The following is a 16,605-nucleotide window of genomic DNA, read 5'->3' on the forward strand; positions in this document are numbered from 1 at the left end:
CACGGCTGTGCCAAAAGAGAGAGGTAGATGTTTTGGTATTTGGGATGCTGGCACTCCTCTTCCTGCCCATGATTCCGATTCTGATTCTGGTTCGGATTACACGAAAATTCATTTCAAATCAATACACATAAAGAATAAAAGGTAGCAAACCGCTGTACCCACCACCCACACACACGGATCAGATGGAGCTGTGGCCGAGTGGGATGGAGTGTATGTGAGTGGAGAAAAAATATGCTGCTGTGTGTGTGTGAGTGGATTGCTGACTGGCATTGGCAGCGCATAATTTAGCCCATCGCCTGTCAATTGCGACTGCAGCCTCGCAAATTCTGCATTCGATTTGCGGGTTCTGCCAGTATCTCAGGTGTCGAAACAATGTAGAATATTTGCCATGTGCCGTGGCTGTCATAAAGTTGGCTTATGCATTGTGCAGTCGGGGAAATATGGCTCTGATCACACGATAGTCGAGGTAAGCTGATGATTTGCATGGAGTAAATGCAAATTATCTCCACAAAATAAGTGTTTTCATGCATGTGAGGAGTACACCCCAACCCTAAGCTGCTGATAACCAAAAGGACATTTGTTATCCTTTCAACATTAGGGAATCCATGTCTAAGAAAGTCAAACTCAATTCAAAAGCTGTATTATTCACCAATTTCGATTGCTCTTCGACTCCTGCCGCCTTTCAACTCTGCTGCCATGGCCCACATTTCTTTATGAATGATAAACCCAAGCCGATACCCTCCCCAAGCCTTTCAACTTCACCAAAAGCTGACAGCTATGCAATTGTCTCGCTCCCATCTATATATGTCTTCCTTTATATCGTTCAACAGCTCTGCGAAATCCCTAAAAACTTTTATCCCCGCAAAAAGCAAAACACAAAAATCCCTTTAATATGTTGGATAAACTTTTGCTGCTGTTGTTGCCCCGCCCTGCCCCCTCCCGGTGGAATAACATTGTAATTCCGGGAAAAATACCAACTAAAAGAACAACCTCGGCAGCGGCCAAAGTTGTCTGCTATGACACCTGCCCATGGCAGGCAGACACGGAGGTTGCTCATACGCCGTGTGAGCCCGGGACGAAACTCAACCTCAGCAGCCCACAACCGATGCGAATTAATTAGCTTTATTCTGCAAGTTTTGCTGCTATCTCAGCCTTTATCCATCGATTTTCATTGGCTGAGCAGGAGGGACGGGGGAGGGCTAGGGATGGTGGCCTCAATTTTAAAGCTGCCACAAAATCAGTTTTCTCCCTGGGCCAAAAGATTCGGGTTTTCAGAGTCTTAATGAAAACTCACGACGCAGCTACAGAAACCGCAACAGCACTTACACACACACAGATAGAGCTCCACACACACATATATCAAATCATTTAAAATTGTACAGCCATGAACAGCATGCCCGCCCCCTCCATCACACACACGCACCCACACACACATAAGAGAAGAGAAGAGGAAACGGAAATTGTTGCTAAAAATGCGAAGCGTAAAAATGCAGCGTACGTGCAAAATGCACCGCAAGCAGTTGACTTGCGGGGACGTGGCAGGGGGACGGTTGAAGGCCGAAGCCTGATAGGGGGCGTGAGAGGGGGAGGGGGAGGGGGGCAAGGGCCTTGCAGGTAAGTCATGTTGGTCCCCGTCGTGGAAAAGCCAACAAACCTTGGCTCAAAGTTTTCAATGTGCGCGTAGAGCGAAAACAAAAGATTTTTTATTGAATTTTGAAATGTTGCGATGAGGTGAAGGCCCCATCGCCCCCTCCTGCCACCTTCCCCTCCTCCATACAGGAGCCACACACACAGGTGTGTAGGTGTACAGTGTGTGGTTCTATAGAAGTCTGAGGATGAACGAGTGCTGTTCAGGTATACGCTTACAGGTGTTTGTATGGCTGTTTATTAGAGTTGAGTGAAAAAGCCGCGACTGTCACGCTGCATTTGCTGCAAGGAGCAGAAGGAGCCCAACCAGAGGCAACCGAAAGAAAATCGGCAGCAGCAGCACGGAGAATACCTTCGCCAGGGACCTCCAGTGGGAGTCAGAAGGAAGGAATCCAAGGGGGTTCCGGGACCAAAGCCGGCACGTGCTCAAAGGCAGCACCACGGACAGGGTGGCAGGGACTCCGCTGCTCTGGTGCTCCGCTGGGGATTGCAGATTTTCCACATCGCAAGTGCGATCAAAGTTTAGCGCGGATATTTTAAAGCTTGTCAAAAACGCGTTGCCATAAATAAACGTGGCAGGCTAAAGACTCCTCCGCAAAATGTCCTGGCAGGAGCGCCCGCTTTAGGGGAAAACATTTGGCAGATGTTTTCAGGTAAATAACACTTAACGGAAATGGTTTCCACCTTCGGCTAGCTGACCTCAGGCATTGAAACGACCAAACATCTTTCAGCTGTCAGCATGGTGGGTGGCCTGGGTGCAACGTTCTGTGAATGTAATGGAAATGAGGGAATTTAAATTCCTGCGAAGCATTCAAGTGCAAGTCGAGTACATTTGAGAGCTGGAGGTAACATTTTAAATATTTATTTATCGATTTCTAAAGCCAAGGAGGGAGTTTGGGCAAAATCTGAGTACAATTAATAATAATTATGAATCAAAATACCACTCGAGAGACCTCAAATTGGATGGTTTCTTCGAAAACTTATGCTAGAGGGCATATGGTTACACATTTTCCTGATCATTAATAGCTATTGATTATATTGCCATTCAAAGATTGCGCCGTACCTACACTAATCCTCCCATCCTCCCACATAATCAAATCGAACTTTTTGCCAATCGCAAACTAAGGTGCATGTTTTTTGGGCCGCCCCCCAATGAATGAGCGACCAAGAAATGTCCTGCCAAATTAAATGATTACCTCGAGAAGATTTTGAGATTTCTTTTCATGGGACATACACTCGCCGCCCGCCCCAGGGCAAGGAGTCACAATTAAGCCTTTAGTCAATCACCTTTGCTCCCTTCCCGGCCCAAACGTGATTACATAAATCCCAAAGAGGACAAAAAAGATTCCAAGGGAATGAGGCGGACCTTTTTTTTGATTATGATTGGAACACATGGGCGACACAGGGTTTGGGGGGTAGGGGAGGGGAGGGGCTGACTCAATAAGGCTAAAAGCCAGCGACGAGGACGCCACGAGGTCCTTGGGTATTAGGCTAATTGTCGGACCAAGCTGAAAAGATATCCGAACCGGATTGAATCTGTGGAGTGGACGTGGACCCCGACCGAGTGGAGTGGAGTGGAGTGGAATGGCTGCAGAGCTTCTCGACTCATGTCAATGCCAAGCCAAGTTTAATCAACGTTCCGCAGACTTTTTTCTCGCTCTCTGTTATCCCTCTGAATAGTTTTTTCCATACCCTTTACGAGAGGGTATTCCACACAATGCCAGATCTAAACTTTTCAGTTTACTGAGTTTTTAAACCAAAATATTCCCTAAAGGAATCTGTTTTCTAAAAGATGGGCTACTTTTTATAAACTTAAGTTTATTAGATTATTTTTGATAGTTTTTTGAAGTAGAGTTTGAGGCAACGATCGGTTTGGGCAGAGTATGCAAACCTTCAGTTTGGTAAAAACTAGTCGCCCCTCTCTTGTTTTTTATATGCATGTATATGCTGCCTGATGTTGGCAAATTAATTCAGGAAATTCAATAAAAACAAGCAGCAAAACATGGCAAACAAAACTCGTCGAGTCGTCGAGAATGTGCCCCCGATGCTCGCTGCTCCGTGCAATCAAAGAGTGCATAGATAAATCACCCGGCTAAAACCCAGAGGATGGCGATGGGGACGGCGATGGTAGGGGGTTAAAAAACACGGCCAAAATGTCAATGCAAATTTAATGGCTGACAATTTATATGCATGCCAAGTGACTTTTGGCCAACTACTGAACTTTGTGTGAATGTGAAAGCAGCCGTGGAACGGGGGACAGTTTGGGGCAAGGATAAAAAGCAGGAGACATGGCCCTGGCAACGGTGGCGGGGAGGGGAGCGACAGGGCTTGCTCTAGTGCAGGGGAAAAAAGTTCCGAAGGTGCCAAGTGGCTGTCAAACTTTTGCCAGGGAGCCGGGGAGCCGGCGAGAGAGTTTTCCCCCAAAATCGAATCGTATCGAAATGCGAAATCGAATGAAATTCCACTACGTCGTCGTCCTGTGGGCTTGTCCTGTTCGTTCTTCTTCTGCTGTTGCTGTTGCTGTTGCCGTGGCTCATAAATTAAGCCAACGCATTGGTGGCTCCCTTCCTGCCCCTCTTCCTCCGCCTCCAAGAATTTTTCCACCATTACAACATTAACGGTTTATTTATGCCGCCGCCGACATTTAAAATGCATTTCCTGTGCCCAGGTTGTGCCCCAAGATGGAAGGAGAGAGAGAACGAGAAATGGCAAAAGAGATGGCCAGGAAGTGGAGGAAGGTTAAAGCGGAAAGGGCCACCGGGTGACAGGAAGGCGGGACGACGGGACGACAGAATATACAGGAATAACTTTAAGTCGTGTATTTATAACGCACCTGAAGAACTTTATGGCGACGCATCGGGCGCATAAATACCGAAAGGTGTCGACATGACTCAGGGCCCGATCAGAGAGTCGCAGCCAGGAATGAGAGGGTTTAAAGAGCGGCTATAGTCCTAGGACAAGCGAGAAACTTTGGCTATAACAGATGCCTGCAGTTGGCAAAAAGAAGATAAAAAGAGAATAACCCACCTGTAAAAAAAGGCGTTGAATGGTAAAATAAGAGACTCCTCTCCTCGTAAATATTACAATTACTAAAACTGAAAATTAACCCCCAGAAAAAGACCTTTTCATTTGGCTTTAAAAATGTTTACCAATCAATCGGAAATTTTAAAAAAATAAATTATTTTTTCCCTTTATTTTACCATTAAAACGAAAAAAGTAGATTTAAATATATTTCATATTTAAAAAAAATATATTTAAAATCTAAATTAAATATTTTCAAATATATTTCTTACAAATTTAATGCATTACATTTGTTTTAGAGTGTTTTTTAAAGAGAAGTCATTTACTCTATATTTAAATCAAAGTGAATTGTATTTAAATTACATATTTAGTTAATTTGTTTCTATTCCACTCTAGGATTCCCGACCGTATAAATGAATATTCCAGAAGGCTAAAAGGGATATACTATCAGAAGTATTTAAGGTATGTATACAGTAGTATTCAGTCAGTGCAAATGTACTCAAGAATTAACTAAATTTTAAGGTCTCGACCAGACCCTGACCCTCCTCTGCCAAATGGAAACAATTTAACAGCATGGCCAAAGAAGCCGGATAAAATCTAAGGGTAAGTGTATTTAGTAAGAAAAAGTGAAATTATGAGGGTTTAAGCGGCTTTAAGGCAACAATGAGGCTTCCATAAATGAGTTGGCTCAAAGGGGTGTTGGGTCATCAGACCCATAACGCTTAAGACGCTCATAAAGAGGTTAATTAGGATAGGAGCCCTTAAGTATGATTAAAAAACTGTAGATTAAAGTATGCTAAAAGCTGTGCTCATGAATACCTATTGAGTTTCATGGGAAATATTCCAATACCTATATTTCAACTATACTTATAACCACAAGAATCTTGAGATTAGACCACAAAACTGTAGAATTTTTTATTCATATGTACTTCTCTTATATTTTAATAAATTACTCGAAGACTTGTCGAAGACTTTTGGTTTCAAATCGATTCTGAACACTTGGGCCTCTAAATCTATGAAAATAGTAGTTCCCATTGAAATATTGTAAAGAACAAGCGGGCCAGCGGACCTGAGTGATTCATTGATTGTCAACAGATGGTAGAATATATTTCTTACACTCGATTGGCCGTTCTCTTCCGTCCGACCAACCGCCAATGCGGTCATCCACAACCACTTCCCATTTCCCTATCCGTGAAGCGTTTTGTGGTCGGAATCCCTTTTGTTGTTATCAATCAACCAAATACAAGACACTCACAAGTGACCAATAAATTATTAATTAAGTTTGAAATCAAACAAGCAAGCAGCGATGATTGATAGGGACAGGCAAAAGCCGGGGGAGGAAGAGGCTAGAGCCCCCCGAAATCCATCATTCGTCAATAGTAAAATTTAACCGATGGCAAGCCAATTGGATCCACTGTGCCACCGTGCCACTCGAGTCTCTGGGTAACTGGAAATTGGTTCGGTCTTGCAATGGGCCACGTAACAAAAGTCGCTTGTTTTGGCCAACAACAGTAGCATTTGGTCGAACGACAAGAAGAAAAAACCTCCCAAACCGCAAGAAGTTGGCCAGCTCGAAGGGTTTGTTTTTTGCAGTTGCGAACAACGTTATGCACTTAGAGGAAAAACAAAAGACACAGAAACAGGGAAACAAAATCCAAATCTAAGAAAAAAAACTAATAAGAATGGTGCAGCTATTGAATGCGACTAGAAGATACCCCGCAAGGTGTACGAATTGTAGGGTTAGAGTGGAGCTCAGAGAAACGTGCCCATCATAATATTAATAAAAAGTAAATTAAATAAAATTCACATTAATTTAAACATAAATGTAAAAAAAAGTCAGAAACATAATATAAAGTACTTTAAAAAAAATTAAAAAAAATAGCAAATTAAATAAAATTCACATTAATTTAAACATAAATGTAAAAAAACGTCTGAAATAAAATATTAAATACTTTAAAATACAAATAAAAAAAATAGCAAATTAAATAAAATTCACATTAATTTAAACATAAATGTAAAAAAAGTGTGAAACAAAATATAAAGTACTCTAAAATACAAATTAAAAAAAATAGTAAATTAATTAAAATTCACATTAATTTAAAGATAAATGTATAAAAAGTCAGAAACAAAATTCAAAATATTTTAAAATAAAAATATAATATATTCAATTTGTATTTTAACTGGTTTATTTTAATATTAAAATTATTTACATTAATGGAGCAAATTAGCTTCTAAATCTTGGTGTAAATACTAAAATGTTAGTGCTTTCTCCTCTGACTGTACTTGACGACTGTAGACGAAAATATTCTAAAGGACTTTTAGACTCAGAGATAGTCTATAGAGATAGTCAGATATAGTTTATATCTAATTATCTAAATAGTTAGAAATGAAATGTCATAAGTTTCCGATTTTTTATAAATTGCTATTGAATGGCGTTCGATTCCGTGGTGACCCCGATTCTCTGAATTAATAATGCGCCGAAAATTGTTGACATAATTAAAGAAATCTTTGGCATATTAAATTTACCTGCTACCCAAAAATCAAGCCGTACAAACCGGAACAGTCGATTGTTACACATCCCTCCACGAAACAACATACCCATTGGAGCCCACGAGTACCCTCTATTAAAAGAAATACACAGAAACAAAAACCAAATAAAGAGAGAAAAGACAAAAAAAGGGACAGAAAAGTTGGCAAATCAGCCGCAAACTGGGCGAAAGAGAGGGAAGGGCAGAGCTTAGATAAAAACCTCCAACGGCTCGAGGCGAGACCAGCAGACGGCGATAAGCGGGCGTGGCAGCAGCATCAGTGGCAGGCAGCATTAGTAGAAGGAGCATCAGCATCAGCATCGGCCAGCGAGGAGCTCAGAAGGATAAAGACAGGCAGAGTGGCAGAGAAAGACACACCCGGAGTCAGCTATGTGGCCGTCGTGGCACGGAATATCCCTGCTGGGGCTTCTGGTGGCAGCCGCTTTGGCTCTGCACCGCACCCCGGACCAGGCCATGGCCATAACCTCTCCTCTGGTGGGGCAGGACTTGGTCGACTTTCAGCCCTATTTCCAGGAGCAGGATCAGGATCAACTGGTGGCCGCCTCCAAGAAGCACGAGGAGCACGAGGAGGGCGGCGAGGAGGAGTCCGGCGAGGAGCAGCATAGCGAGCACTACAAGAAGCACGGTGGCAAGAGCAAGAAGGAACACAAGCACGGCGAAAAGTCGGAGAAGGGCGAGAAGGGCCACCACGACAAGGAGGGCAAGAAAGGCGAGCACAGCGAGGAGGAGGGCCACGAGAAGAAGCACAAGCACTCGGAGTCCCACCACAAGAAGAAGAAGAAGGGCGATAAGGGGGAGAAGGGCAGCGAGTTCGAGGATCACGGCTCCTACAAAAAGGGCCACTCCATCAAGGGCAAGCACAACGTCCACAAGCTCAACGAGGACAAGAAGGAGAAGAAGTACTACGACGAGGATCATGTGGAGGGCGGCGAGGAAAAGCACGGCAGCTTCGAGGAGGCCAAGAAGCACAAGAAGGGCAGCAGCCACAAGAAGGGGGAGCACAAGAAGGGCGGGCACGAGGAGCACCACGGCAAGAAGGGGCACTCCAAGAAGGGACACAAGAAGAAGGGCCACAAGGGCCACAAGAAGAAGCACGAGGACTCCAAGAAATGGGGCCACAAAAAGGAGCAGGGCAAGAAGGGCAGCGCCGAGCACAAGAAGAAGTGGCACAAGTCCTCCAAGAAAAGCAGCGAACACGATCACGGACATCACTGAGCCAAGACTGGAGCATGCATTGTGGCGCGTCCTTCCTTTTTCCATGATATTTTTTAGGTAATAAACACACACACACAAATCAGACCCAGTAAAGAACCTCTTTACGTACTACAGATATTCCAGTACAGGTTTACATAAAGATCTAAGGATTTTGTTATTAAAAGAGAACAGCAGGAGCACCCAAAAGGTGCCAAAGATCCAAGATCTTTCGGGCCCGATGATAGCACGCTACGATTTTTCACCGAAAAGAGTCTTCCGATTTGAGTAATCACTTCATGGGGCTACGGATTGATTGCTTCAATCAACTCTGCGAAATATAATAGATTTTCCGCGAAAGCCTTGCCAATAAATCAAGCGTCTTTAAAGGGAGAGTGGCCCTCAAAGCCAGAGGTCGCGGCAAGCCTTCTCTTCTAGAGCCTTCATTCTTCATGATTGCCACTGTTTCATGGCGTAAGTTCAGTTCTGCTGTTAGTCCCGAATTGCTCTTCTTTCCACAGCTAATACTGCATTTCCTGTGACTCCTCTGACCTGGCCAAGTCACACTGCGCCCCGCGGCTCTCTTTTGATAAAGTGTCTCATGGAATCCTCAGCACATAGGGATGTTGTTCCGCGAAGTATGCCGTGGAAGTACTGCTTGTATAAGAGCTCATCCCCAATCCAGCCCCGCTCTGACCACTGTGATGAAGGATGGCAAGCAGCGGACTCTCTACAGTCCACAGTAAAGAGTATTGAGGAGGCCACCAGGAAAAACCTTACAGAATTCCTTGGCGAATTGGGACTGAAGGATGGACTGACGGTCACCGATCCCACCTCCCCACCTCCAATGCCCAAAGACAGTGGTGCGTTTGTTCTCCTCTTCGCGCTTCTTAAGATCCACCTCTACGCCTCTATTCATTCCGGGAGTGTTTGTGGAAATTGATTGGTATCTTTGCTACTCGTATTATGTATTACTTGTCTTTAGTCCTAATGGTGAAAGTATTTCGTTAAGCGATGATGAATGAATGGATCTATGACAGAATTTACCTCACTCAAATCTTTGTTGCAAGATATTTGAACATCTGACGTTTGGATCTGGACAACAGCCCCCTCGGGGTCTTTGGGCAATATCTGTATCAGAATATCTGTATCAGGCCATTTAATCGATGCTCTACGGTTAGCTTATGTTTCACTCAATCAAATTAGAACAGTGTCTAATCGTATTAAATTGGTTCAATGCTCAGAAATATATATATTAATTGTGTGGGCAAAACCGAAAGGGGCTACCTACACATATAATGCCTTCATTATCTAGACCCACGTCCAATATATATGTACATACTCTTATGTGGCAACATGTATAATCTTAAGACATAAACCCTTTCAAGACTGAGACAAGCCCCTTTTATAGTTATCTTTAAATTAGCCAATGCATGCGGCTGCTTAGTGAGAGATTACATGAGGCAGAACTCTATAAAGAGGGAAACTCCTACCCCTCCCCACCCGACACACACACACACGCGTAGGTTAAAGAAAACATAATTAGAAGGAAAATCGGAGGCATCTTGGACGTAGGGATCAAAGCTCAATTGGCTGCCCTACACCTGCATTGTTCTAATTGCCAAAAGGTAAGTGAAATATGAATATGCTACAGACACATGGGCGAAGGGAGGCAGGCGGGTAGGCCAACGCCAACCCGTCCGTGTCTAAGGTTAATTACGCAGACTGCAGGTCGTGCCTCTTGCCTCCTGAATCCTGTCCTTGCACACACACACACACACACACACACACAGGCACAGGCACAGATTTTACCCTTGGAGACTGGAAGCCTGAGCTGCCATGCGTGTGTGTTTGTTTGCTTAAGCCATTTCCGGTTCGATTTTAGCCAAAATCTTGTCCATTTTCTAGCCTAACCAAACAAACGGAAACTGGCTTAGTTGGACAGGGAGAGGCGGGAGGCTGAGGAAGGGGGAGCAGGACGACGAGCACTACGATGCTGCAAGGACAAACCAGCTTTGTTTGGTTTCATATGCTAATCCTTCAGACCAGCGTCATAAATCATTCTCACCCAACTGGAGAATAGGGGCCGAGCCAGGCCGAGCCGGAGAGGCTAAGGAGAGAGCCCATGGTCTGGGGAGACATCCGAGCTCGGGGTTAAGTAAAGTTCGTCTGGGCCTAAAAGCTTTTTCTTTTTATTCTCTTCCAAAAAGGGTACTCTGAGGTTGGACTGACGTTTGGTAGATATGGTTTATAAGCCTGATCGGATGACTATTCGAGAGAGTGTAAGAGAGTGGATGGAGGTCGTAGAACTGCTTCAACGATTAGGGACAAGAACGATCTTCCAGTGCACTCACAGACTCGTAGCAGAGAGTTTTAACCGGGAGCTGTTAACGGAGAGCAGTACAGAAGAGCTGTAATCGGCAGCTGTTAACGGAGAGCTGTTAACGGGAGCGGTAACATACTGTTAACGTGGGGTGCTAACAGCGCTCTATCTGTCATTCGAATGAGAGTATTCCATGATTCGATACCCGGATTTCTGCCTTTCAATCTCGTGTCTTTTCTTTGGGGCTGTCCCCATCATGTCCAGGGATGAGTTACGCTGCAATCTGCTTTGAGGGAGGTGTGGTGGTGGTGCCAGTGCTTTGGCTGTCCCATGGTGATTCCTGGAATCCTAGCAACTGCAATGCCACAAACAACAAAGACCAATAACAACGGCATGAATATAACAAAGCTCTCCAGCCCCAGACCCAGCCCCAGCCCCAGACCAGAACGGAGGAGAAGCTTCATCCTCAACAATACCCACAACAAAAAAAAAAAAAACAAAAAAAAAAGAGAAAAGTTTAGGTCTGTGATGGTCCCTGGCTGTGGTCCTGTTTCTGGTTCTGTTTCTGGGTGAATTGCAGCTGCAAGGTGAGCAGTCAACAGTTCAAATTCCCACAACATCACACAGCTCTCTCTCTCTCTCTCTCTCTCTCTCTCGCTCTCTCTCTCTCTCTGTGTGTGTGTCTCTATGGGTTTTCCTTATTGTTTTTGGAAAATTGCCTCAACAGCAAGAGCAACAGCAACAGCAACAACAACAACAACAACAATCCCACATGGCCACTGGGCAAATGCATTAACGAAAGTGGTTGAGAGTGCAGAGCTCCATGAGGGGTGCCGTGCCACGAGGATGGGGCCTGGTGTATCAGCACTAAAAGATCATAATTCACATAAGTCGACTAATAATTCAGTTAAGTTGAAATGCAACGCAATACACAAGTTGCTTAGTTCCCCCAGCAGCAGAGACCCCCAACCGCGGAGGGGAAAATGGCTTGCTGCATGAGGTCAGGGGGGCAAGTACGAGTGGCAGTAGTGGCAGCAGTGGCATCATGGCCGCACACACACACTCGCACACGCATGGGAGCCATTCGTTGGGGGCGAGCGATGCCAATTTGGGTTTATGGTTCATGGCTGGAACTTGTTTCTGGAACTAAATTCGAAACTTCTTCGACTTCGCACTCGGAATAAATAAATTTGTTTGCATTCACGTACAGCACTGCCAATTCTTGAAGGCTTTAATCAGGTACAATCAAGAGTTTTGCAGCCGAAAACAGTATTTTGAAAGCGGCTTACCATAAGCGCCCTTGGGCCCAAACTATTGAATAATAAATGTGAATTAATTGCTTCATAAAATAGGTGTTGCATTTTAAACAAAGATATTAATTAAATAAGCCAAATATTATTGCAAAACTGTTGAATGAATTAGAAAGTCGAATTAGAAGACAATTAGTGGAAGATTCGATTTCCAGCAGATTGAAAATTTAATCAATATATATATCCATTTCCTCGTTTATCTTTCTATATACTACCTATAGAGGCTATACCAAAAACGGAACTATTAGTCATCCCTGATGTCATGCTGCTTTAATCTCCTAACCTCTCAGTATTTGCCTACTCCATCCGCTCTCTCTCTATGCAGCCACTGCAACAGTTTTTAAGGATTTTCAATGTTCTTGCAAATTAGTTTAATCCTCTCTTCTCCCATGCATGCATACGTTCTGAGTATCTGTGTGTGTGTGTGCCTGTTGTTCTGTGGTATGTGTCCGTGTGTGAAGAAGTTTATTGTTTACGGGGACCAAAAGGATCCTACTGCTTTAGAAAAGCCTGGCCTTTAGCTTCTATGTATGCCCCTGCCCCTGCTTTCGTTGCATACTGTTTCAGCTGTTGCTGGGGCATAACCCCTTGCAGAGGGCATAACATTTTTGTGTGAAATATTTGTGACACCCAGATGGAATTTTCTATGAACCCATTATCCAAATGAATATATTTATTAAGAGATTTATTATCACATCACAAAGTGTGACTCCACCCAAAAAAAACATAGCAACAAATCGTTCGAAACTTAATTTAAAAAAAAAAGTTCTTTTAATTTATTTAATGTGGATCTTTATACCATATCCTCCCAGCTAAAATGGTATAGATAATCCAATAGCTGTTCATTAAACTCTCATGCGAGTAAGAGCCAATTATTGAATAATTCGCTCATCCGAAAGTGCTGATTGGTGCGATTTATGCTTCTAAATGACATCGATCGGAACAAAATAAATTGTTTAAAATACTGCGGAAAGTAAATTGCCGGATCTCCTAATTAAAACTTGAACTTTATGAACTGTAGTTGAATTTATGCCAACATTCAATGATTAAATTATATCTAGCCCAATGTAAATTAGACTTGAAGTTACATATGTGACCCCCAGGCAGAGCCCCGGGGGAAATGCACCTCGCTCGCGTTGGGCCAAACTTGCCCTCTGGGGTCTGTAGGGTGTTGTAGAGTGTAGAGTAGAGTGCTGCGGCATCGTGGAACGAGGCATCTGCTTGGGGGCAATTAGGACAGCTCGTAAATATGCCACAGCGCGCTCGGATGCATCAATGAATGTGTCAATGATTAGGCTATGGCCGGCACAAAGGATGCCCCGACCAATGATGGCGCAAATCGAAATGTTGCACTTCAAGAGGGGGCGAATGGCGGCTAATGCAACTGCAGTGTAATGGGTGGAGGGTGCGGCATATTGAAGGCCATTGAGAGGGGGCTAACTGCAGGCCATAATCAAGCGAATGGAATACACACACACACGCACACACACTCAAGGAGCAACACAGAGAGTTGGGGGGCCCATTGCAGTCAATTTATTGTGACCAATATAACGCCCGAACAGAGACTTCCAGAACAGCAGGATGGCCTCCTGTTGAAGGGGGGCACGGGCCCTGGGTGCATGTAAATTGAAAATTATGGCAATGCGCAACAAGATTAGCCAATGGCAATGGCGGTGCTGCTCTTGCTCTTGCTCTTCCTGGTGCTGATGGTGGGGCCGGAACCATCCCCGTTCATAGTTCGTACTGTAACAAGACCCAAATGAATTTATTGAGATACAGAGAGAGATATGTGTAGGAGACAGGGGGAGGTTGAGGGGGAGGGCACCGCGAGAGTTGCACAAACATAAACTAAATGAATGCCCATGGCAGACAAATGAAGTTATGACTTAATGTATACAGTCCTATATAGAGGGAGAGCCCAGAGATACGTACTGGTCCGAATATCCCCCCAACAAAAATAAAGTTATACGAAATATGGAGATTCTATACGGAAATGGTCGATGGGAGGGGGGAGGAACTTTGGAAAAACTCCCAAAGCAAAGTTCAACTTTATTCAAATTTTATTCGATGCTTAATAGAACGGAATTCAATGAATGTACCCGCAGGCTGGACACAGAACACTTTTGGGAACACAATTTCTGACCATTGAATCGAAACGAGTGCACAAATTCTATGGCATGTGAAAGGACAGGTTTTATTATGATATACATGTGTATAATACTACTTAGATGTACATATGTATGTATATTCAAACGTATAGTTGTAGTTAGCCGGATAATATATCGGTGCTACCACAAATGGAATTCCAAACCAATCGATTACAACTGCAAACTCTATCTAGACGTTGCTGTAGATGCTGGAGGGCTATGACAGGAACAACGATGAGAGGTCGAAGGGCCAACTGTCACGTGACCCCCTTGGGTCCCTGGTGTCACAACAGTTGTACCGATAGATATGTGGGATGCTCACTGATGTTCAAACCTTCTTGGCATATATCTAAAGGGTACCGTGAAAGACATGTGAAATGTGGCAGGGAGTGAGATGGGACTCCTTTCGAGCTGACTATTCACTTAAAGTAATGCAAACGATGGTTCGTACAAGGTGCATTTTCTTTATAAAGAAGAAACCCATCTATCTGCTCTCACAAAATTCCATTCTACCCTCAAAGAACTCATAAATCGAGCAGGAAAAACTTTCTTATCTCGAACAATGTCTTATATAGCATGATATCGATTCCAAAATCGGTGAAATTCGAGATCTGGAGTCACTAAACACGTTTAGAATGCTGTCACCCTCGTCTTGATCAATGCTAATTCTTGTTTCGCTTCTTTCGGACGTCTTGAGAGTACTGTACAAGAAATGAGTCGTCTGAACCCTATCCCTAAACCTCGTTCCTCGTCTTTAAGTAATATGATATAAGATGAAAACCCTCACTGTAGCTCAAAATCTGCCCATCGATTCCCTAAGAAGTCTTTAGATTCCGTAGAACTTTGAGAAGGAAAACCCAAGGCCCTTGCTGAGGAGGTGTCCCGTAGATAGAACCAGTGCCCTAGATGGAACATTTCACAGCTAAAGTCTCCCTGTTAGCCTATCAACCTACATTCATATGAATTTGGTTCGTTGCAAATTTCCAACACAGAATCTCCATTTATGTAAAATTCTTCTTTGAGCAGACGACAATTCCCTTGTAAAATGAACAAAGAAGTTTTTATAATTTCTGACACACATATTAATCTGTAGTTGGAATCGACATGGAAAAGATTTTAACACACACCATCATTATGGGGGGGAAGTCGCAACGGTGCGGAGGGAGCAGAGGGATATATGTATGTACATATCTTAGCTTTCGATGTGTCAAATTCATTCCACTCTAGCGCGCTGCAGTCGTTGGATCCTGCTCATGCTCTGCTCCTTCACTTGAGCATTTTTCTGCGCCATTTTGACACAGAATCCGGAAAGCCCTCACCCTCACACCCCCACACCCCCACACTCTGAAACGCTCCCATCTCTATCACATCTGCAGTTTGCCAGAGGCAACACATACACACACACGCATACATCTACCCGTGCCCTGCCCCTGCAATTTTCCACTCCCTGCCCAGGGAATTGCAGCCAAGTTTTCCTGCTGCATGCACGGGCTGCCTTATTATGCAAATGTCTCGACTGCGAGGGCCTCGAGATGCGCTCGCATGCCAACGTCATCGATTTATAAGTTATGCAAAAAGCGAGGGCCAGAATTTTCTCACTGCATCCTCCTCTATATCTGTATCTGTATCTTTCATGCCATCGACAATCCAAGAGGCGACTCTTTGACTGTTTGACTACTTTGTAAGCAATGGTTTACTGTTGTAGCTGCCACTTTTGCTGACTGCAATCACAGAATTTAGCAAAATCAATCTCAAACGCTGCCCGAGGTTCACCTTCTGTTTCCGTTCAACTTCCAGCCCCATCGCTGGCTTACTCGGTTTCCAATTAGAGTTCCAATCTCGTTGTATGTATATGCTCTCTGTTGTACCCTATCTAATCAATCAATAGGGTAGAAGTTTTCAGTTCTAGAAAGATGAAAGAAGGATTAAATACTAAATATGCTTTCCTTTCCTCGGAAGGAAGGACAGAAAATATCCCAGTTGTATTCCAGTGCAGGATCCCTGGAGGATTCCTTTCCACCAACAATGATCGTCTAGTGACATTCGTCCACCATGAGACAGGCAAATGGAAGCGAGGCCAAGAAGCAAGTGTTGAGCTCGAAGAACAATCATTACACTACAAACACTTAGTCCCTTTGCGTTTATTAACAAGACGCTGATTTGATTTGCTGGCCACAGAGTAAGGCTTAAAATGAGAGCGCCAAGAGTCGATCTACTATTCAAGACGATGTCGGATTGAAGAACTAGAATCCAAGATGATATGCACTACCAAGTGGGTGCCCTTTAGCAAGCGAGAGCGCGAAAGATCGAGAGAGCGATAGCGAAAGCAAGAAAGAGAGAAATACGCGAGAGAACGGCTGCATAGGCTGCTGCAGTGCGACAGCATATGTATATGTATATGTATGTACATATGTATG

General features: G+C 43.9%; 1 protein-coding gene across 1 annotated transcript; it reads left to right on the top strand.

Moving 5' to 3' along the window:
- Positions 1 to 7,586: 7,586 nt before the first annotated feature.
- LOC113565519 (cylicin-2) lies at positions 7,587 to 8,432 on the top strand. The gene has a single exon (XM_026987785.1). It carries the CDS (start codon positions 7,587 to 7,589, stop codon positions 8,430 to 8,432), a length of 846 nt encoding a protein of 281 aa, XP_026843586.1.
- The last annotated feature ends 8,173 nt before the right edge of the window (positions 8,433 to 16,605 follow it).

Source organism: Drosophila persimilis, unplaced genomic scaffold (assembly GCF_003286085.1).
Source record: "Drosophila persimilis strain 14011-0111.01,24,50 unplaced genomic scaffold, DperRS2 tig00000124-arrow-pilon, whole genome shotgun sequence".
NCBI classification, from domain to species: Eukaryota; Metazoa; Arthropoda; class Insecta; order Diptera; family Drosophilidae; genus Drosophila; species Drosophila persimilis.